The sequence below is a fragment of the Mytilus californianus genome, unplaced genomic scaffold (genome assembly GCF_021869535.1).
Source record: "Mytilus californianus isolate M0D057914Y unplaced genomic scaffold, xbMytCali1.0.p SCAF_1, whole genome shotgun sequence".
Classification (NCBI taxonomy): Eukaryota; Metazoa; Mollusca; class Bivalvia; order Mytilida; family Mytilidae; genus Mytilus; species Mytilus californianus.
Window position 1 is genome coordinate 132,290,146 of NW_026262581.1, and position 17,069 is coordinate 132,307,214.

Genomic DNA, 17,069 nt, shown 5'->3' on the forward strand with positions numbered 1-17,069 from the left:
CATAAACTGGTCGGTTTGGAATACGATTGTGTCCGGTAAGGGTGAATTGTCTTCCTGCGAACTACTATCTTGCTTACTAGCACATTAAAAATTCGAACCAGCACAAAGAGCAATTCGTATTCATACCACGTCAACATGTTTCTGTCCTGAATATGCATTTAATTTCTTACTAAACGTTTGACAGTCATCCATCATCATCATCATCTACTCATCAAGTGTTCCTGATCCGTGAATAAAACAAGACTTGATAATTGTTATGACTGTTTTTTTCTTACTAGGCATGCCCTTTGACAAAAATAGGAGAAGGTCTCCTAGATACTATTGGATGTTTCTATGGAACAGCAAAAAATAACAACAATACAGGTAAATATAAAAATAAGGAGGTGTGGTATGATTGCCAATGAGACAGGAATTCCCCACTGTCCAGAGTTCAAATGACGCGGATGCAAGAATATATAGGTCACAGTACGGCCTTCGACAATGAAGAAAAAACCCATACCGCATAGTCAGCTATGAAAGGCCCCGGCAGAAAAAAGTGAAACAATTCAAACTAACGGTCTAGTTTATAACAAAACAATTTACGAAATGATATGTACAGACACGAACCAACAACAACCACTGAATTACAGACTCCTGACTTGGTACAGGCATATACAGAATGTGTGTGAGCACTTAACTCTATACCCCTAGCCTGAGACAATGGTGTAACAGCACAACATAAGAACATCTGTAAAACGACTCAGTTGCAAATGGCTTAATTCATTAGATCGGTACGAAACACACAAACACAACGGACACAAACACAATAGACTCAAGAGTACGTGCAGTTACTGAACTCTAGTTAAAAGCCAATTACAATTAATAATGAATAATGTTTTCTCACTCTAAAGTATCAATCAGTACACATCCAACGGATTTAGTGTGAAGACGTCATGAACAGTCTCTGAAAAGTATGACCTTGTGTAAAGCATAAATATATACGTTAACAGTATCGACAGGATAAAGAATCACGAGAACCCATAACTGTATATATATTTGGTAATCATGTGTTGATTTTTTTTTTCAAATAAAGTCGATGTTAGTATCGATAAAACCACTACTTGGAAGATTTTAGTACGGTGTTAGATTTATAACATTTGGAGTCATATGAAACGAGTGTCTTGTGTTTATAATGTTATGCAAATTATCGAACCAATGCATACATATATACTAAACTAAGTCCTATAAGCACGTTTTTACATTCATTACGAACCAATGATGTATAATCGACAGAAAATATTTCATTCAGTGAGCGTTGGTCGCAATCTTTAGCTTCTAATTAATCTTCGGGTTTATTGCCGAAGTTTGCCGGATCTTGACATTGATAAACAATCTACACAAAAGCATGGAGCACGTTAAGAATAAGTAAGTTGATAGATCGATGTTTCTCTTTTATATTTTCTATGCGTTTCCAGATGTTAATTAAACATTGCCATAACAGTTTAAAACGATTTGTTGTTTTAGATTGTTCTTGCACACTTTTACACTAGTTATCTTCCAGTGCACGTGTGTTTACATTCTTTTCATATCATGATTTTCCCTCGCGCTTGCGCTGTGCGGTTGTTAAAATTCTACCGAGAGGTCTCGTGGTTAAGGTCATTGCATACGAAAAACGTATCGGCGAATTAGAGTAAGGGAAGACTATAATTCAATAGCAGTACATTTTTGTAGATTTTGATAAGATAAAAAGGATTTTCTTTAACAAAAAAAATCCATGTACACTTGTTTCATAGTCAAACTTAACCAATCAAGTATATAAAACAAACCCATTTTTTTTTTTCAATTTGAAGTTTCATATGACTTTAAGAATAAATAGCCCGTTTAAGATCGTAATTGTAAACAGAAACACAATAAACAGGAAGATAAGTTTAAAACAGTATTTTTGTAATTTGCAATTAAAAAGTTTATCTAAAATAAAAAAAAAACTAAGAGAAGGAAATTACAAAAAGAAAAGACAAATAAACAGTAAGTTTCAATGACAAAATGGAATATCGTGCAGTATATAAATACATAAATACATGATAGAATATCAGATTTCAGGTTGTTTCATAGAGCTCTGTATAATTACTGATACTCATTAACACATATTTACTTTTGATAGACTGCCAATGCAACTGTGACAAGACACCAAAACAATCCAATGAAACGCTTCAGGAAAAGGTAGATCAACTGGTGAAAGAGCTATCCATAGATAAAACAACGCTATCTAGTTATAAAAATACCAAAATTTCTGCCGCTGATCCAAGACCAAGCTCACGAGGCATAGGATCTGTTGCTGCCGTCATTTTGGCAACTTTAATTGTGATTCTTCTCATATCGGACATCCCCATGTTTATTTCACATTTGAAAATTCTAAAAGCGAATTGCATGGAAGGCTTCCAACGTTGTCAGTCAACAAAATAACTTATATTCAATCAATTCTTAATTTCAAAGCAGTTGTATGTATGTATGTATGTATGTATGTATGTATGTATGTATGTATGTATGCGAGATTTATGTTTATGCTTGTTAATTCGTAATCCTTTGACCAGGGAAAACAACAACGACATTTTGTAACTTAAAAGACAAGTATCTTTATCTTGCCATATTTCCTTCCTGTTTGATCGAAATACAAAAGGATGTCCTACCTACAAACCATATCAAATTTGTTGTAAACATGTAGTTTATTTGATTCGATTCAGCGATCATTTCTTGCTTCATTGACAAAGTGGGACTAATTACATTGTGACTCGAAGGATACAACTTTTAACGTTAATGAAACAAACACGAATGGTTCATCTACAACGATCCGAAATGAACCGTTAGCAGACAGTGGTGAACCAGTGAAAGGGAATCAAACTTGTTTCAGGAAAACACAACTGAGGTAAACTAATAATAAAACATATTTGTTTATTCAACTTGCACATTCTTTCATGCCTGAAGGTACAAATATTCCATTTAGGTACAAATATTTTCTTTTAAAAAAAATGTTCTTTGCTATTACGTTTGACAAAAAGGATCATACACAAGTTATCACAACTAAGATAGTCTCCTCTCCTTGATATAATAAGTTATAGTGTATAAATATAAAGGCATGAAAAATATACAAACATTTGCATCACTAACTTAGATCAGGATATTGGCATGAACATACAGATATTGCCTAATGCAAGCAGTGGTGAAACTAAGGGGATTATATGAAATTAAGAAATGCATTACTATCGTGCCTAGTCATAATTCCGTTTCAACGTTTTGGCTCTAATGTTGGTCCCTTTCGGTTGAATCGGCCCTTCAACATCTGTATGAGGTTCAGATGAAGGATTTGAAATTAGTTGGTCTATTTAAAATAAAATGAATAAAGGAGATGTGGGGTATATGTCAGTATGATGTACTGAACAGATTAGCAAAACAATTCGTGTCAATCAATCCACACTTTTCAATTATGCGCTGGTTATGATTACGTTGAAGACGTAACAATAACAAAAATTTATTGTTACATTGGACACTAATTGCAGGAATGCTAGGTTTGGGTTAGGAACCGATTAATTACGAACGTAACAGTGATGTCTACGGTAAAGTTGTTTTATTGTTACGTTAGATTTATCAAACCTTTACCGACTTTAGTTTTGTTGCTGAATTCACCGATATGCTTGATAAGAAATAACGTTTAAATAGTTTTAAGTATTGATTGTTTTAATGTTCTTCAATATATAATATTATAGTTTAGTAGTGCCAAAGGCGAAGAATATAGTTCAATGGTTCGATGTTTAGAGGAAAAGTGTTAACTTCTATATAGTTAGTATATGTTAGAATATAGCAAAGTACTCTCGACCAATGAAATTGTAGGATTGGATGCCTCTTAATTGTGAAGAATGAATGTAAATCATGTTCTTAGTAAGGGATTATCCTATTATTTGAGTCTATTTACAGTTCAAAACAAAGAGTTTCTATAAATGAGTTACAACTGCCCCGAAGCACATTTATCAGATTGAAAGGATTTATCACACAGTGATTGAAACTGACTAAAAGTTGAATTGTGAAAAAATCTCAAAATAAGTTGAAGTTTACTGGTGCAGTAAAATTGGTACAGTGAATTTTATTATGAAAATATTAATAACTTCAAATTACTATAAAATTAAACAATACCAAAGCAATGCAAAAAAAAAGAAAAAAACTTTCAGATAAAAAATAACCTAAATCTTTGTCTTTCCAAAACTTTGATTACTTGATCAGCGGTTGGGGAGAATAGTTATTTCCAATACATGTATTCCGATAAAAAAAAAAAAAAACAGAAATTTAATTTTGAACATATTAAAAACTTTAAAGGGTATTATTTTTGAACATTTCCCTGACATAATGAAACAGTATTTGATGTAAAAAGCCGGACCAAATTATTGGCTGTGAAATAAAATTTAGTCGTAACTCAAATGTATTAATTGATTTAAAACTGTAAATAAAAAAAGGATAATTCTTACTGAAATATTACATGATTTACAATCATACTCACAATCAGGAAACATACAATTCCTACCTTTTCTTTCTACTGTTGTGTCATCTAATATCTATAACGCATTTTTTTTTTTAAATATTTCTCAAATGATTAGAAAGTCCTCACATCACTAAAACTAATCCATAAATGACATACCGAAAAAGGACATCATGCATCAATTATAAACATTGCACTGACAATGAAACTAATTCTTGAATAGATCATTTGAGCCTTGAGCACTTTACAATATTCTAAGTTTGTAAGAGAATGATAATCCTTTACAATATTGTAAAGTGCTCAAAGGCTCAAATGATCTCTTTATAGGTTAGACAATACTTGGTCACGTTTTATGAAGATTTAAAGCCCAAGGCGTATCCGAGGGCTTTAAATCTTCAAAAAGCATGACCAAGTATTGTCTGACCAATTTAGAACATATTCACACTTTCGAGTGACCTTAGAAAATTATCCTTTCCCATTGTAATATTCAAAATAAATTTTTAATAATAATAATAAAATTAATTTTATTATTGTGTCACATACTGATTGAACATTATACAATGACATAATAAAAATATACATTAAAACAATCAGTACCCAGCCATAAGATTGGCTTATGAGACACATGTCTACAAAACATTTCACATTTAAATATATGTAAATATAACATTTCCTAAAATTTGTTTTTTGTACAATTTCAAAAAGATTTATCATTTAAATAATTACAAATTCAATTAAAAATTCATTTACTAAAATAAATTATAAATTATATAGATAAAAATTATTATTTATTTCATTTAAATATCACATGACTTTAAAGGTAGTAAAATTTAAAGGTTACTAAAACTATAAAAAAATAGTATCTCAAACTAAAAATAACTTTCGTCTCATAAAAAAGTTAAAAATACTCTTGCTTAAAAATGCTTGAATTTCAGGACAATTCATCATTTCAACTAATTTCTGATCATCGTCTAAATAAGAATTCACTTTTTATAATGAAGTGAGTATATAACATAGGTAATAACCACTAAAATGGATGGAATGAAATAGCACTGACATAGTTTGTGAGGACAAAAAGGATAAATTGTTCAAACATTTGAGTTTTTCTTCTGCATCGGGTAAAAATTTAATACTTATATACCTTAAATTTCTTGATTTTAATTAGCACACAATGTTATATCAATCCTCCTTCTGAAATTTGAATATTTTTTGATAATTATAAAACTTACTCTATAAATATTTGAATTACGACCATTCAACATCAGATGCTTACTTTTTATTGATGAATGTACATGTATTGTGGTTTTTTTTATCTCAAAAATTCCTTTGCTTTATATATCAGCAGTCTGACATTGCTTTCTTGAAAAAAAATAATCGACTCGAATGTCTGGTATAAAAATTGTATAAAATTGTATAAAAGATAATTTTACCTACATCTTTGCCCCCATCTTATTTTATTTTTTGTTTGTTATATATATGTACCATTAATATAAAGATTTGCAATGTGCAATGTTTTTTATAAATTTTTTTTCTTTCATCTTTAATCAGTAGGCTATTTTCCCAAGGATTGTACACTTCGTTAATGAAGTTATTAAGAGTTCACTTTCATAATTAATCTACAATGAAAAGTCATTCATGTTTAGCATTTTATAGTGCATTGAAAGCTATGTACTATGAAAATTAGAAGGGAAAAACTGACTTTTCATTGGACGAGAAGGGGTGAGTATGTTCTAATGATTGGTTTTATTCAAGAATTTGTTTCATTGTCAGTGCAAAGTTTATAATTAATAGATGACTTCCCTTTTAGGCATTTCATTAATGTATTGGTCTTAGTGATGTAAGGAATAACTTTTGATTTGTGAAATTTTAATAATATGTGTATTAGACGTTAGATGACACAACGTTACAATGAAATGGTAGAAATTGTATAAGTTTCCTAATTGTGAGTATTAGTGTAAATTATGCAATATTTTAGTGAGGAATTATCTTTTTGTTTATTTACAGTTCAATTTAATAAATTCAAAATCAAATTGCATTGCACAGCCAATTTTATTCCAGCTCTTTACATCAAATACTACTTAATTAACTGAAGTTTAAATGTTTGAAAAGAAAATGCTTTTTATAGGAAATTCAAAAGTCGATTCAATTTATTCAATCTTAAAAGTTTTTTTTTCTTTTTCTTCTCTGTAGCATTGCTTTGCTATTGCTTATTTTTAATATTGTAATTTGAAAGTTCTAAATATTTGCATAATAACACAAACGGTATCAATTGTACTGCACAAGTAAACTTCAAACTTATTAAGTTTTTTTTTGTTTGTTTCAAAATTCAACCTCTAATTAATAATCCTAATAAATGTGCTTCGGGCAGTTGTAACTCATTCATAGAAATTCTTTGTTTTGAACTGTAAATAGGCCTAAACAAAAGGATAATCCCTTGCTAAGAACATGATTTACATTCATTCTTCACAATTAAGGAACACCAAATTCTAAACTTTCATTGGTCGAGAGCACTTTGGTATATTCTAATTCCAATTAGAACATACTCACCCATTCTCGTCCAATGGAAAATCAGTAATTTCCCTTCAATTTTGTATAGTACATGGCTTTCCATGCACTATAAAATGCTATACATGAATGACTTTTCATTGTAGATTAATTATGAAAGTGATCTCTTAAAAACAGCTCTAACGAAGTGTAGAATCCCCCAAGGCAATATCCAATGGAAAAGAGCAAAAAACAATCTTGAGTACTGATGGTTGTCTAATTATTATAAATGAAATCAGGAGCATATAAAACTGTAAAGGCATTTTAAGTTGAGATATTAATATTGTAAATGTTATTTAATGGTACAAATATTGACCCCCCCCCCCCCCCCCCCAAAAAAAAAAAAAAAATTGAAAAGGGGTAAAGGCGTGGGTAAAATACATGACATATTTAATCTGATTTTATACGAGACCTTAAAATCAATGTTTTGAGAATCAATGACTGTTGATAAAAAATAAAAGAAAGTTTTTGAAAAAAAAAAAATTTATTCATCAATAAAAAAAACAAGCATCTGATGTTGAAACGATTGTAAATGAAAATTCATTGATTAAGTTTTTTTCATAATTAAAAATTATACAATTTAAGAAAAGCTGATTTATATAACATTGTGTGCGTTTTAAAATAAAGGAATTCTCGATATATAAGATTAAATTGTACCTGAAGCAGAAGACATCTCCATTTTTGAATAATTTATCCCTTTTTGTTATCACAAAACTATCTCATTGCTCTTTCATTCCATTAATTGAAATGACCATTAAAATGATGTACATCCCTTTTACTAACCATGTTAACATTTCAAGTGAGCTGATATCAAAATTTGATTATAACAATGAGAGGCTAATTTTGTTATGTCACTCAAAGGTGTGAACATGTTCTAAATTGGTCAGACAATACTTGGTCATGTTTTATGAACATTAAAAACCCTCGGCTACGCCTCGGGCTTTAAATCTTCATACAACATGACCAAGTATTGTCTAACCTATAATTAACAAATTTTCTTTGGGTGAAAAAATTCAAACTTTGGATGCGTTTGGATCAAAACTAAAAATTATCAAGATTCAAATTCTATTCAGTTCGCGAAAAATTGTTGCATCAAAAGCAAAGTTCGACAGTAAACTAAAATATTGTTAATTTGTGTATGCATGTATCCATGGAGGACGTAACTTCTTTCAAAATCAGATAGAGTACGACAAAAATATATATATTTCAAGAATAAAAAAAACTTTTTACCTGAAGCATGGCAGGCATTTAAAACTGATATAACTTCAAAAAGGGAAAGGGAAATTGCAGAGTGGAATTGTTTAGTGTGCAAAACCGACGTGCACATTGTGGCATCACTGATTTGTGATGGCTGCCTTGAGTGGTTCCACCAAAAATGCGTCAGACTTAAACAGGAACCAAAAACACATACTGGATGTGCAGAAGCTGCCGTTGTGAATAAAATATATAAACTGTATGCAATATTGTATCATTAAATTGTTTAAAAGTAAAAGTTTTCTAGTTGTACTTTAATTAATCACATACATATGGGACATAATATATTACTATTCCCAGCATACATTGAAATGCACCAAAGTTACAAGAACACAACGTAACCGTAGACACAAATATTATTGTTATGTTCGTAATTAATCGGTTCCTAATCCAACCTGGCATTCCGGCAATTAGTGTCCAACGTAATAATAACTTTTTGTTATTGTTACGTTTTCAAGGTAATCGCCGCCAGTGCCTTTTTACTATTCATTTATGAACAAGTTTGATGAAACCAAATGCTCCAATATTTTAGCGAGTCATATATTTGAATACTTTGAACACCCTGCATTTTGAATGTTGTTATCCCAGCTAATAATGCCTGTAACAATATTTTTTTCATATGCAAATATATCAACATCTGTAAATCTATGGCAAATTTTGAAATTGCGTAATTGTCCGGGGGAAAGAGTAAACTCGTCACAATTAAAAAACGTCATATCACCCGGGACTCAGATAGTTTTACAAACAAATACACAGGGAAACACTTTCCGATTTCCCTCTTGATGGTTTACAGGAATATGTGGCCTTTTATCCAGAGGAGGGATACTATATGCTGCACCGTCCTAATCCCAAGATGAATAAAAGCCCACTGCTGTTTTTAAAACGAATATTTCAGGAAAGAAATTATAGTTAATATTATAGCATCTACGGCTGGCAAATTATATAAAGTGAGAGATAAAATCACAGGATATCACTTAGACTTAAATCCTTATCAGTTAAAAAAGATTTATTAACGCCCAATTAAATATTAGAATGTTACCCGTCTACACGATAATATAAGATTTTTCTCGTTAGTATTCGGACAGCAGATTGACAAAACAGAATAAGAAACGATAAGCCATCTGTAATTTAAATTCTTAAGTGCTTTAAAGATTTTTTAAACAAAATGACACTTGAACTTTCCGGTATTTTTCTTATATTTAAAGTCGATTTTTGTTCACAGGTACACACAATCAAAAAAACGTCACCGATAATTGTGCGTTAAGTCTATGTAAAAAGGCAAATTGTTTATATTACTTCCACACTTAGGAAATATTATGGTCCCCATCACGATTTGGTTGACCATTATGGAAGGTCCATTTCACAAATGATTATGAATATGGTCCCGTTGTCGTACTCCTAATCCGTTTTTTTCAAACACTAACTTTCACTTACTATCGGCTTTTTCGTTACCTTCGGACATTGCGACGGGTGTCGCATTTATATCATGCCATAGCTTTGGAAAGAAGAAATACGCCATAGATTAGGTCACTAGAAAAATTGCCATAGATTTGGATTTTTAAAAATCGGCTATAGATTTGGGATGGCATGACGTCATATTTACCATATATAGATTGGGGATCAGCCATAGATCTGGAACTCGATATGGGTGTGAGTCCTACATATATACCCCTGTCAACTTGAAATAATTATACTCTATAAAAAAATCTATCAATTTGTTAATGGTAGTGTTTTTAAACAATTCTTGTAAACAGAAACCTTATAATGATGACCACACAACATTCTCGACTTTAAAGTTTATCTGACGTTCTCTCTCTTTTCTTTAACTAGATTGAAATTTTGAACAATTTTGGTAAATTCTGTAAGCAAGCGTTACTTATGAACAAAAGTATTCATGTATATATTTAATATTTACAGAGAAAGCATGGCTTACTGTGAAATACTAAAGCTCTTTAAAGGAATTTTAGTTTCAATTCATATACCAACAGTGACTGTGGATAAAGTGTCGTTAATGTACGTTGAACCTGGAGTCTTATATGGATATCGGTTGGAATACCAGACGGTCATTTACTACCTGAAGAGCATATTTCAATTTCACAATGAAACCGTTAATATTTGGACTCATCTAGTGCCATTTATTTTCGTATTTTTGAAAACGTACAACTGCATCACAACTTTAGAGGACGCAACATATATTTGTGTGTTGTTATGCTTTGCATTTGGTACTATTATGTACACATTATTCAGCGTCCTTGCGCACACCTTACACTCCAAATCTCCTATATATCACTATACATGTTATACTCTTGATTACATGGGAATTGGATACTATGCATTGGGTGCTTGTATACTCGTATACTACTGCAGTTGTCATGAGAAATACTATGCAATGTTGGAGCACTGTTTCCTACCTGTGGTAGTAGTAATGAGCTGGTTGGGGTTCCTCTGTTGCACCATTTCCAAACTTCGCTACAGACGACCATATCCATTTCAGCGAAAGTTATGGAACATATGTTCATTCGGATTTCAATGTGTGTTAGTTTATTCTGTGGTGAATGCTCGATACTATGACAGTTTAATGAATAATACATTATCATCACCGAATCATCACACCCTTGTTTTTGTTTATATTCTTGTATCTGTTTTCTTTTTTTCTAGTCATATACCCGAGAAATTTTATCCTGGAAAATTTGATTTCATTGGACAAGGACATCAAATATTCCACATTATGGTTTCGCTTGGAACTCTTGAACAATTTAACGCAGCTATGATAGACATCAGATATCAGACTCCGTTACTGATCAATCACAAACCTCGTGCCGATCATATTGTGCTGTCTTTGCTAGCATATACAGTAATGGCTCTTATTACCATTTATTTTTTTGGACCTACAATACAAAATCGTGTAAAAGAAGATGTCGAGTTGGAGCAAATGCGGAAAAAATAAAGATATATTTGTAATATTATAAAGGTAAAAAAACTGATATGAGTGGTTTTATAATGGATAATGATGAATATAGGTATTATAGCAATTGTGGACTGGTCAATGTATGCCTTATACGTAAATATGTCATACGCTTTCAGCTTCAGACGATACTCAATTCAATTATGAAAATTCAGTATTTACTGTACCTTGACTTTAAAACGTCTGTTCTGAGACCAACAGTCATACCAAATACTTATGAGGACGTGTTTGGGGAGCGTGGCAATAGATCAAGCTGAACTGCTTGTTTTAAGTCTTACGTCAAAGTTAAGAGCTCAGATACTAAGAAACCTACAACAATATATCTTTTTAGTAAAAGATGTGCCAATGGGACAATTAATAAGAGGGAAGAAAGATACCAGAGGGACAGTCAAACTCATAGATCGAAAACAAACTGACAACGCCATGGCCAAAAAATAAAAAGACAAACAGGCAAATAATAGTACAGATGACACAACATAGAAAACTAAAGACTAAGCAACACGAACCCCACCAAAAACTGGGGGTGATCTCAGGTGCTCCGGAAGGGTAAGCAGATCCTGCTCCACATGTGGCACCCGTCATGTTGCTTATGTTATTACAAATCCGGTAAATAGTCTAATTCGGTAGGTCACATTCGTGAAAAGGGAAGGGTATTGTAGTTACGACATAAGGAAAATATCCGATATCATCTGTGAAACGGTTATTCCATAACGGTCAACCAACTCGTGATGGCGTCCGTAAAATTTACGAAGGGATGATTTCAAGTGTTCCGCAAATGATAGGTTAATATTACCTACATTTTTCTTCATTGGCTATGTTTTAGATTTAATTTGATTTTTCTCTGATGCAAGGGCAGTGTTACAATCTTTAGCAAATAGACCATGGCTACTCATACATGAATTTGTGCTTCATTGATTAAATTGTTAGTTGTGTCGTTCAAATACTTAAGTGACTTTATTATCACACTAATGCTATTATTGTTTCATTTATTATTTAGGGTTCATCAAGCCAATTCAAGAAATGAGGTGAACTTTGAATTCTAAGAAAAACCTTTATATGTATGTCGAAAGAATTTCTTTTAAATCGGTTTGTTTACAGCCATGAAATTGTCGTGAATTCACAACTCAGTGTACAAAATCTTGATCGCTTGATACGCACAATAAAAAAAATGCATAAAGCAAAACCCTCGCGCAAAAGGATGTTTACAAGGGAAGTGCATTTTATAATTATCTACTTTATAAATTTTCTAACGGTGATACTTATAGCCAAAATTTAAGATCTGATAAGTCTTCATATAAGATTAAAGTATGACACCCGAAATAAGCTAATACAGTTTCTTAAAGCTAAGATTAAAACAACATTGTTAATAATGGTATAATACAATTTTTCTTTATTCAGTGAATTTGGATAGTTACATAATCATACAGCCATTCCTTAGTAAATAACTATTGTCGTCCTGAAGACCTTATATATATTATTAAACCAGTTATCACCATATAATTTAACATCAGTGTAGAAGGGACCAAAATGCGATCATCTAGTATCTGAGAAATGATAATAATCTATGGAGTGTAAAATATAGCTCATCCACCTCCTTTTCGTAAGAAATTGCTATTCTTGCTCTTTGCACAAAGTAATATGACTGTATGTCACTTAATCTTTAAAATAAGGCTTACGATTACTCTAGGATCGGTACTTTATGCCCCTTGTATTCGTGTTGAATGTTTTTGTGCTTCGTGCCAATCTGATTAGTCGCGCCATTTCCAACTGATTTTCACAATTGTTCTTATGTTGTGCTATTACACCACTCTCCCATGTTAGGGACGGGTTGAGTGATCACAAACATGTTAAATCCCGTCACTTTCTATGTCAGGACCCTTGTATAAAGTGGTTGCCGTTGGTTGCTGTCTATCATATTTTTTTCGTTTATTGATTTTTCTTAAATTATGCCGTTAGTTTTTTTTCGTTTGAATTGTTTCATTTTGTTATGGCGGACCTTTTATAGCAGACTTTACTGTATAGGTTTGCTCATTGTTGAAGGCCGTACGGCGACATATAGTTCTTTAAATCAACGTCATTTGAACTCTGTTGGATAGATGTCTCATTTGCAAGCATACCACATCCCCTTATTTTAGATCGCAACATACATTTTTAAAGCGATAAATCGAGTTTAGAATGTAGATCCCTTATAGTATCTGAAACCAATAAAACTTAATTAATTCAGTCAATGACGCATACAATATGCAAGAATGACATTCCTTTTCATAGAGGCTATATTACTTACTAATAGTATCCAATATCTGAATTTGGTTGTTAAACTTGATCAATGCAGTGGCATGTTTTTGTGGAAGGCTCTCATTCTCACAATACAATCACTGAAGTTATAGGATTGTAGGTCTCTTAGAATGGTTATGATAAATGAACTCTGACGTGTAATCATGAAATGTGGGTATGTGGTACTTTCATATATAAATTATGCAAAATATTCCAAAATCAATGATCCATGTCTAAGGTACAAGCCCAAATAATTTCCGTGGAAATAAGATATGCAAATGCTGATACAACTGCATACCAAATATCGTTCATTTATCACTGGCATTTAGAAGCAGCAATATATTATAATGCAAAACAAATTATAAGGGGTTCCGCGGAACCCTGTGTGTCGCCTGCAATTGTTTCTGTCAGTGTAAAAGTGTAATGTTGACTTAAAAAGTGAGCCCATTAATCAGTAAAATACAGAATTTGAAAAAAAAATTAAATTTTTCTTTCGATGCTATTTCTTGGTCTTCAAGATTAGCTTCTGTCCATGTTTCATAACAATCCATGAAGGTTTACAAATTTATCATGTCATTTTTTTTATCCCAGACTGTCTGTAATGGTTAACTGTGAAAAAACGAAGTCCATCCATTAGAAAAATACTAAAAATTAAAAAAAAAAAAATTTTAAAGTTTGCTCCAGACATTATCTCTTAATCATCAATAAGCTTCTGCCAAAGTTTCATAAAACTCTATGAAGGTTTAACAAAGTAATTAATGTGAAACAAAAGTCCATGTATCAGTAAAATACGGTAAAATGAAAATAAATATTTCAAAAGTTTGCTCTGGATACTGTATTTTGGTCATAAACAAGCTTCTGTCCAAATTACAAAAAAATTCCATGAAGGTTTGACAAAGTTATTGATGACTGAAAAACTTTAACCACAGACTGAACCTAAATGTTGACTCCGCCGACGCCGACGACGGAATCTAGGATGGCTATGTCTCGCTTTCGCGAAATAAATTTCGCAGGCTCGGCAAAAAGCAGAGCAAAAGGCCAGAAATTAAAAAAAATACAAACTTCAGTCCATTTATCACTAAAATATGGGAAATGAAAATAAATATTTTCAAAACTTAGCTCTGGATACTACTGTCTTTTAATCATAAAAAAGCTTCTGTCCAAATTTCATAAAATTTCATGTAGGTCTGACAAAGTTATTGATGTATAAAAAACTTTAAACTCAGACTTAATCTGAATGTTGACTGTAAAAAACCTAAGTCCATTACCAGTAAAATACGGAAAAATGAAAATAAATATTTTCAAAATTTTGCTCTAAATATTGTTATTTGTTCATAAATAAGCTTCTGTCCAAATTTCATAAAATTCCATTTAGGTTTGACAAATTTATTGATGTCTAAAAAACTTTAACCACAGACTGAACCTAAATGTTGACGCCGCCGACGCCGACGACGGAATCTAAGATCGCTATGTCTCGCTTTCGCGAAATAAATTTCGCAAGCTCGACAAAAAGCAGAGCAAAAGGCCAAAAATAAAAAAAAGAAAAAATTTCAGCAATGAGGCAGCACTGGATAGACACGGCATGAATTGCAATTAAATCATGTTTTGACCCCTACACCAGGAATTTATATTATACCTTGATAAGTCAAAAGAGGTCATAGTTCTGGCCTAATTGGGAAGGGAATTCGATACTTGTACTGCCTTATGTACACCTTACAATTATTTCTTACACTAAATATAGCTGATCTATTGCTTTTAGTATTTGAAAAACAGACTTAAACACAAATACTTAACATTGACTAATGAACCATAAAAATGAGGTCAAGGTCAGATGATACCTGCCAGACAGATATGTACACCTTACAATCATTAAAACGGTTTATTCCCGATTGTCCCACTGTTTAAATTTTTAGAGTTCTGATTGTCCCACATGAAAAGTTCTGATTGTCCTACATTATTTTGTGAAGTAAAATGTTCTTAAATAAACCACGTAGTTATTGTTTGCTTTGGTAAATAAACAAGAATTAATTATTGCATGTTCAAACTATTATTTAGTATAAATTTTATAAAAGTATAAAATATGTTTTTTTGGTAAATCATAAGATTAATGCACTTTTGATTAAATAATATAACATTTATGAATTATGAAATATATCTATAATATTACGTTTATTTATAAAACAAAAATCAATACTGTAATTTTAATTACATTTTTTTTTTCTAAAGTTTTTTAAATAAATTTAGAAATAATGCATGCAATTTAAAAAAAGGTATAAACAACTTTTACCAGGGTGGTTAGTTGCCATTTACATAAGATTCTTTACACTACTGAAGACTGCTTACACCCACAGGCAGATTCACCGGAACCCAACAACTTGCTCTATTGATAACAAAGCTACTGTCCAGAATTCTGCCACTTCATCCTTTCCAGGAATCACTATTAAAGGGTTTCTTTCACTATACCCAGTGTATTTGGCGTAAAGTGCAGTCAATAGGACTCTTGTATTAAGCTGTTTATTACGTGGGCTTTCTTGTATTAAACTGTTTATTATGTGGACTTAATTGTAACTCTTTAATAAACATTTATGAAGAATTGAGAAGTGCTTGATGTGTGATATTTTTTTACTTAATATTATAGTCTTATGTTTGATGATACTTCAATTGTACCTTTTCTGTGCAAAATAAAATTCATAAATACAATGTATTCATGATTATTTGTTCATTTTATTTCATATTTTATAATTTACACCAATTATTTACCAGTAACTACCTGCTACACACTATAAAAACAAATTAATCACTATCAAAACAATTCCCGATTGTCCCACATTTAAGCTTCCCAATTGTCCCAAAAACATATTCCCGATTGTCCCAAAAATTTCATTACTTTTGTACCTGTAATTTCAAAAAGTTGGACAATCGGGAAGACACCATTAAAACACCAATTGTAGTTAATCTTTAACTTAAAGTACTTGAAAAACAGACCTAAACACAAAAACTTAACATTGACCAATGAACTATAAAAATGAGGTCAAGGTCAGATGAAAACTGCTAGACAGACATGTACACCTTACAATTGTTCCATACATCAAATATAGTTGACCTATTGCTTATAGTATTTGAGAAACATACCTAATCACGCAACTTTACCTTGATCACTGATCCATGAAATGAGGTCGAGGTCAAGTGAACTCTGCCTGACAGACATGTAGACGTTGCAAGGAAGCCATATACCAAATACAGTTACCCTATTACTCATGATAAGTGAGAAATTCACCTCACAAAAAAAACATATTTTTTCGTTCAAGCAGTCGCTGAACCATAGAAATGAGGTCAAGGACAATGGACATATGACAGACAGTAACTTCGTAACATATGGTATCTGTATACACGGTATGTAGCATCCAGGTCTTCTGCCTTCTGAAATATAAAGTTTTATACAAATAGTTTATACCGCCGCCGGATAGTAATCCCTATGTCTCGTATACTGAGACTTTCGTCGAAGGAAAGACAAAAACCACTGTATTA

General features: G+C 31.7%; 1 protein-coding gene across 1 annotated transcript; it reads left to right on the forward strand.

The window, feature by feature from the left end:
* Positions 1–2,460: 2,460 nt before the first annotated feature.
* Positions 2,461–16,245, forward strand: LOC127734698 (membrane progestin receptor beta-like). Its single transcript, XM_052244701.1, has 2 exons — positions 2,461–2,902; positions 10,220–16,245. The coding sequence occupies exon 2, from the start codon at positions 10,227–10,229 to the stop codon at positions 11,247–11,249; it is 1,023 nt and encodes a 340-aa protein (XP_052100661.1). The 5' UTR covers positions 2,461–2,902; positions 10,220–10,226; the 3' UTR covers positions 11,250–16,245.
* Positions 16,246–17,069: the final 824 nt, after the last annotated feature.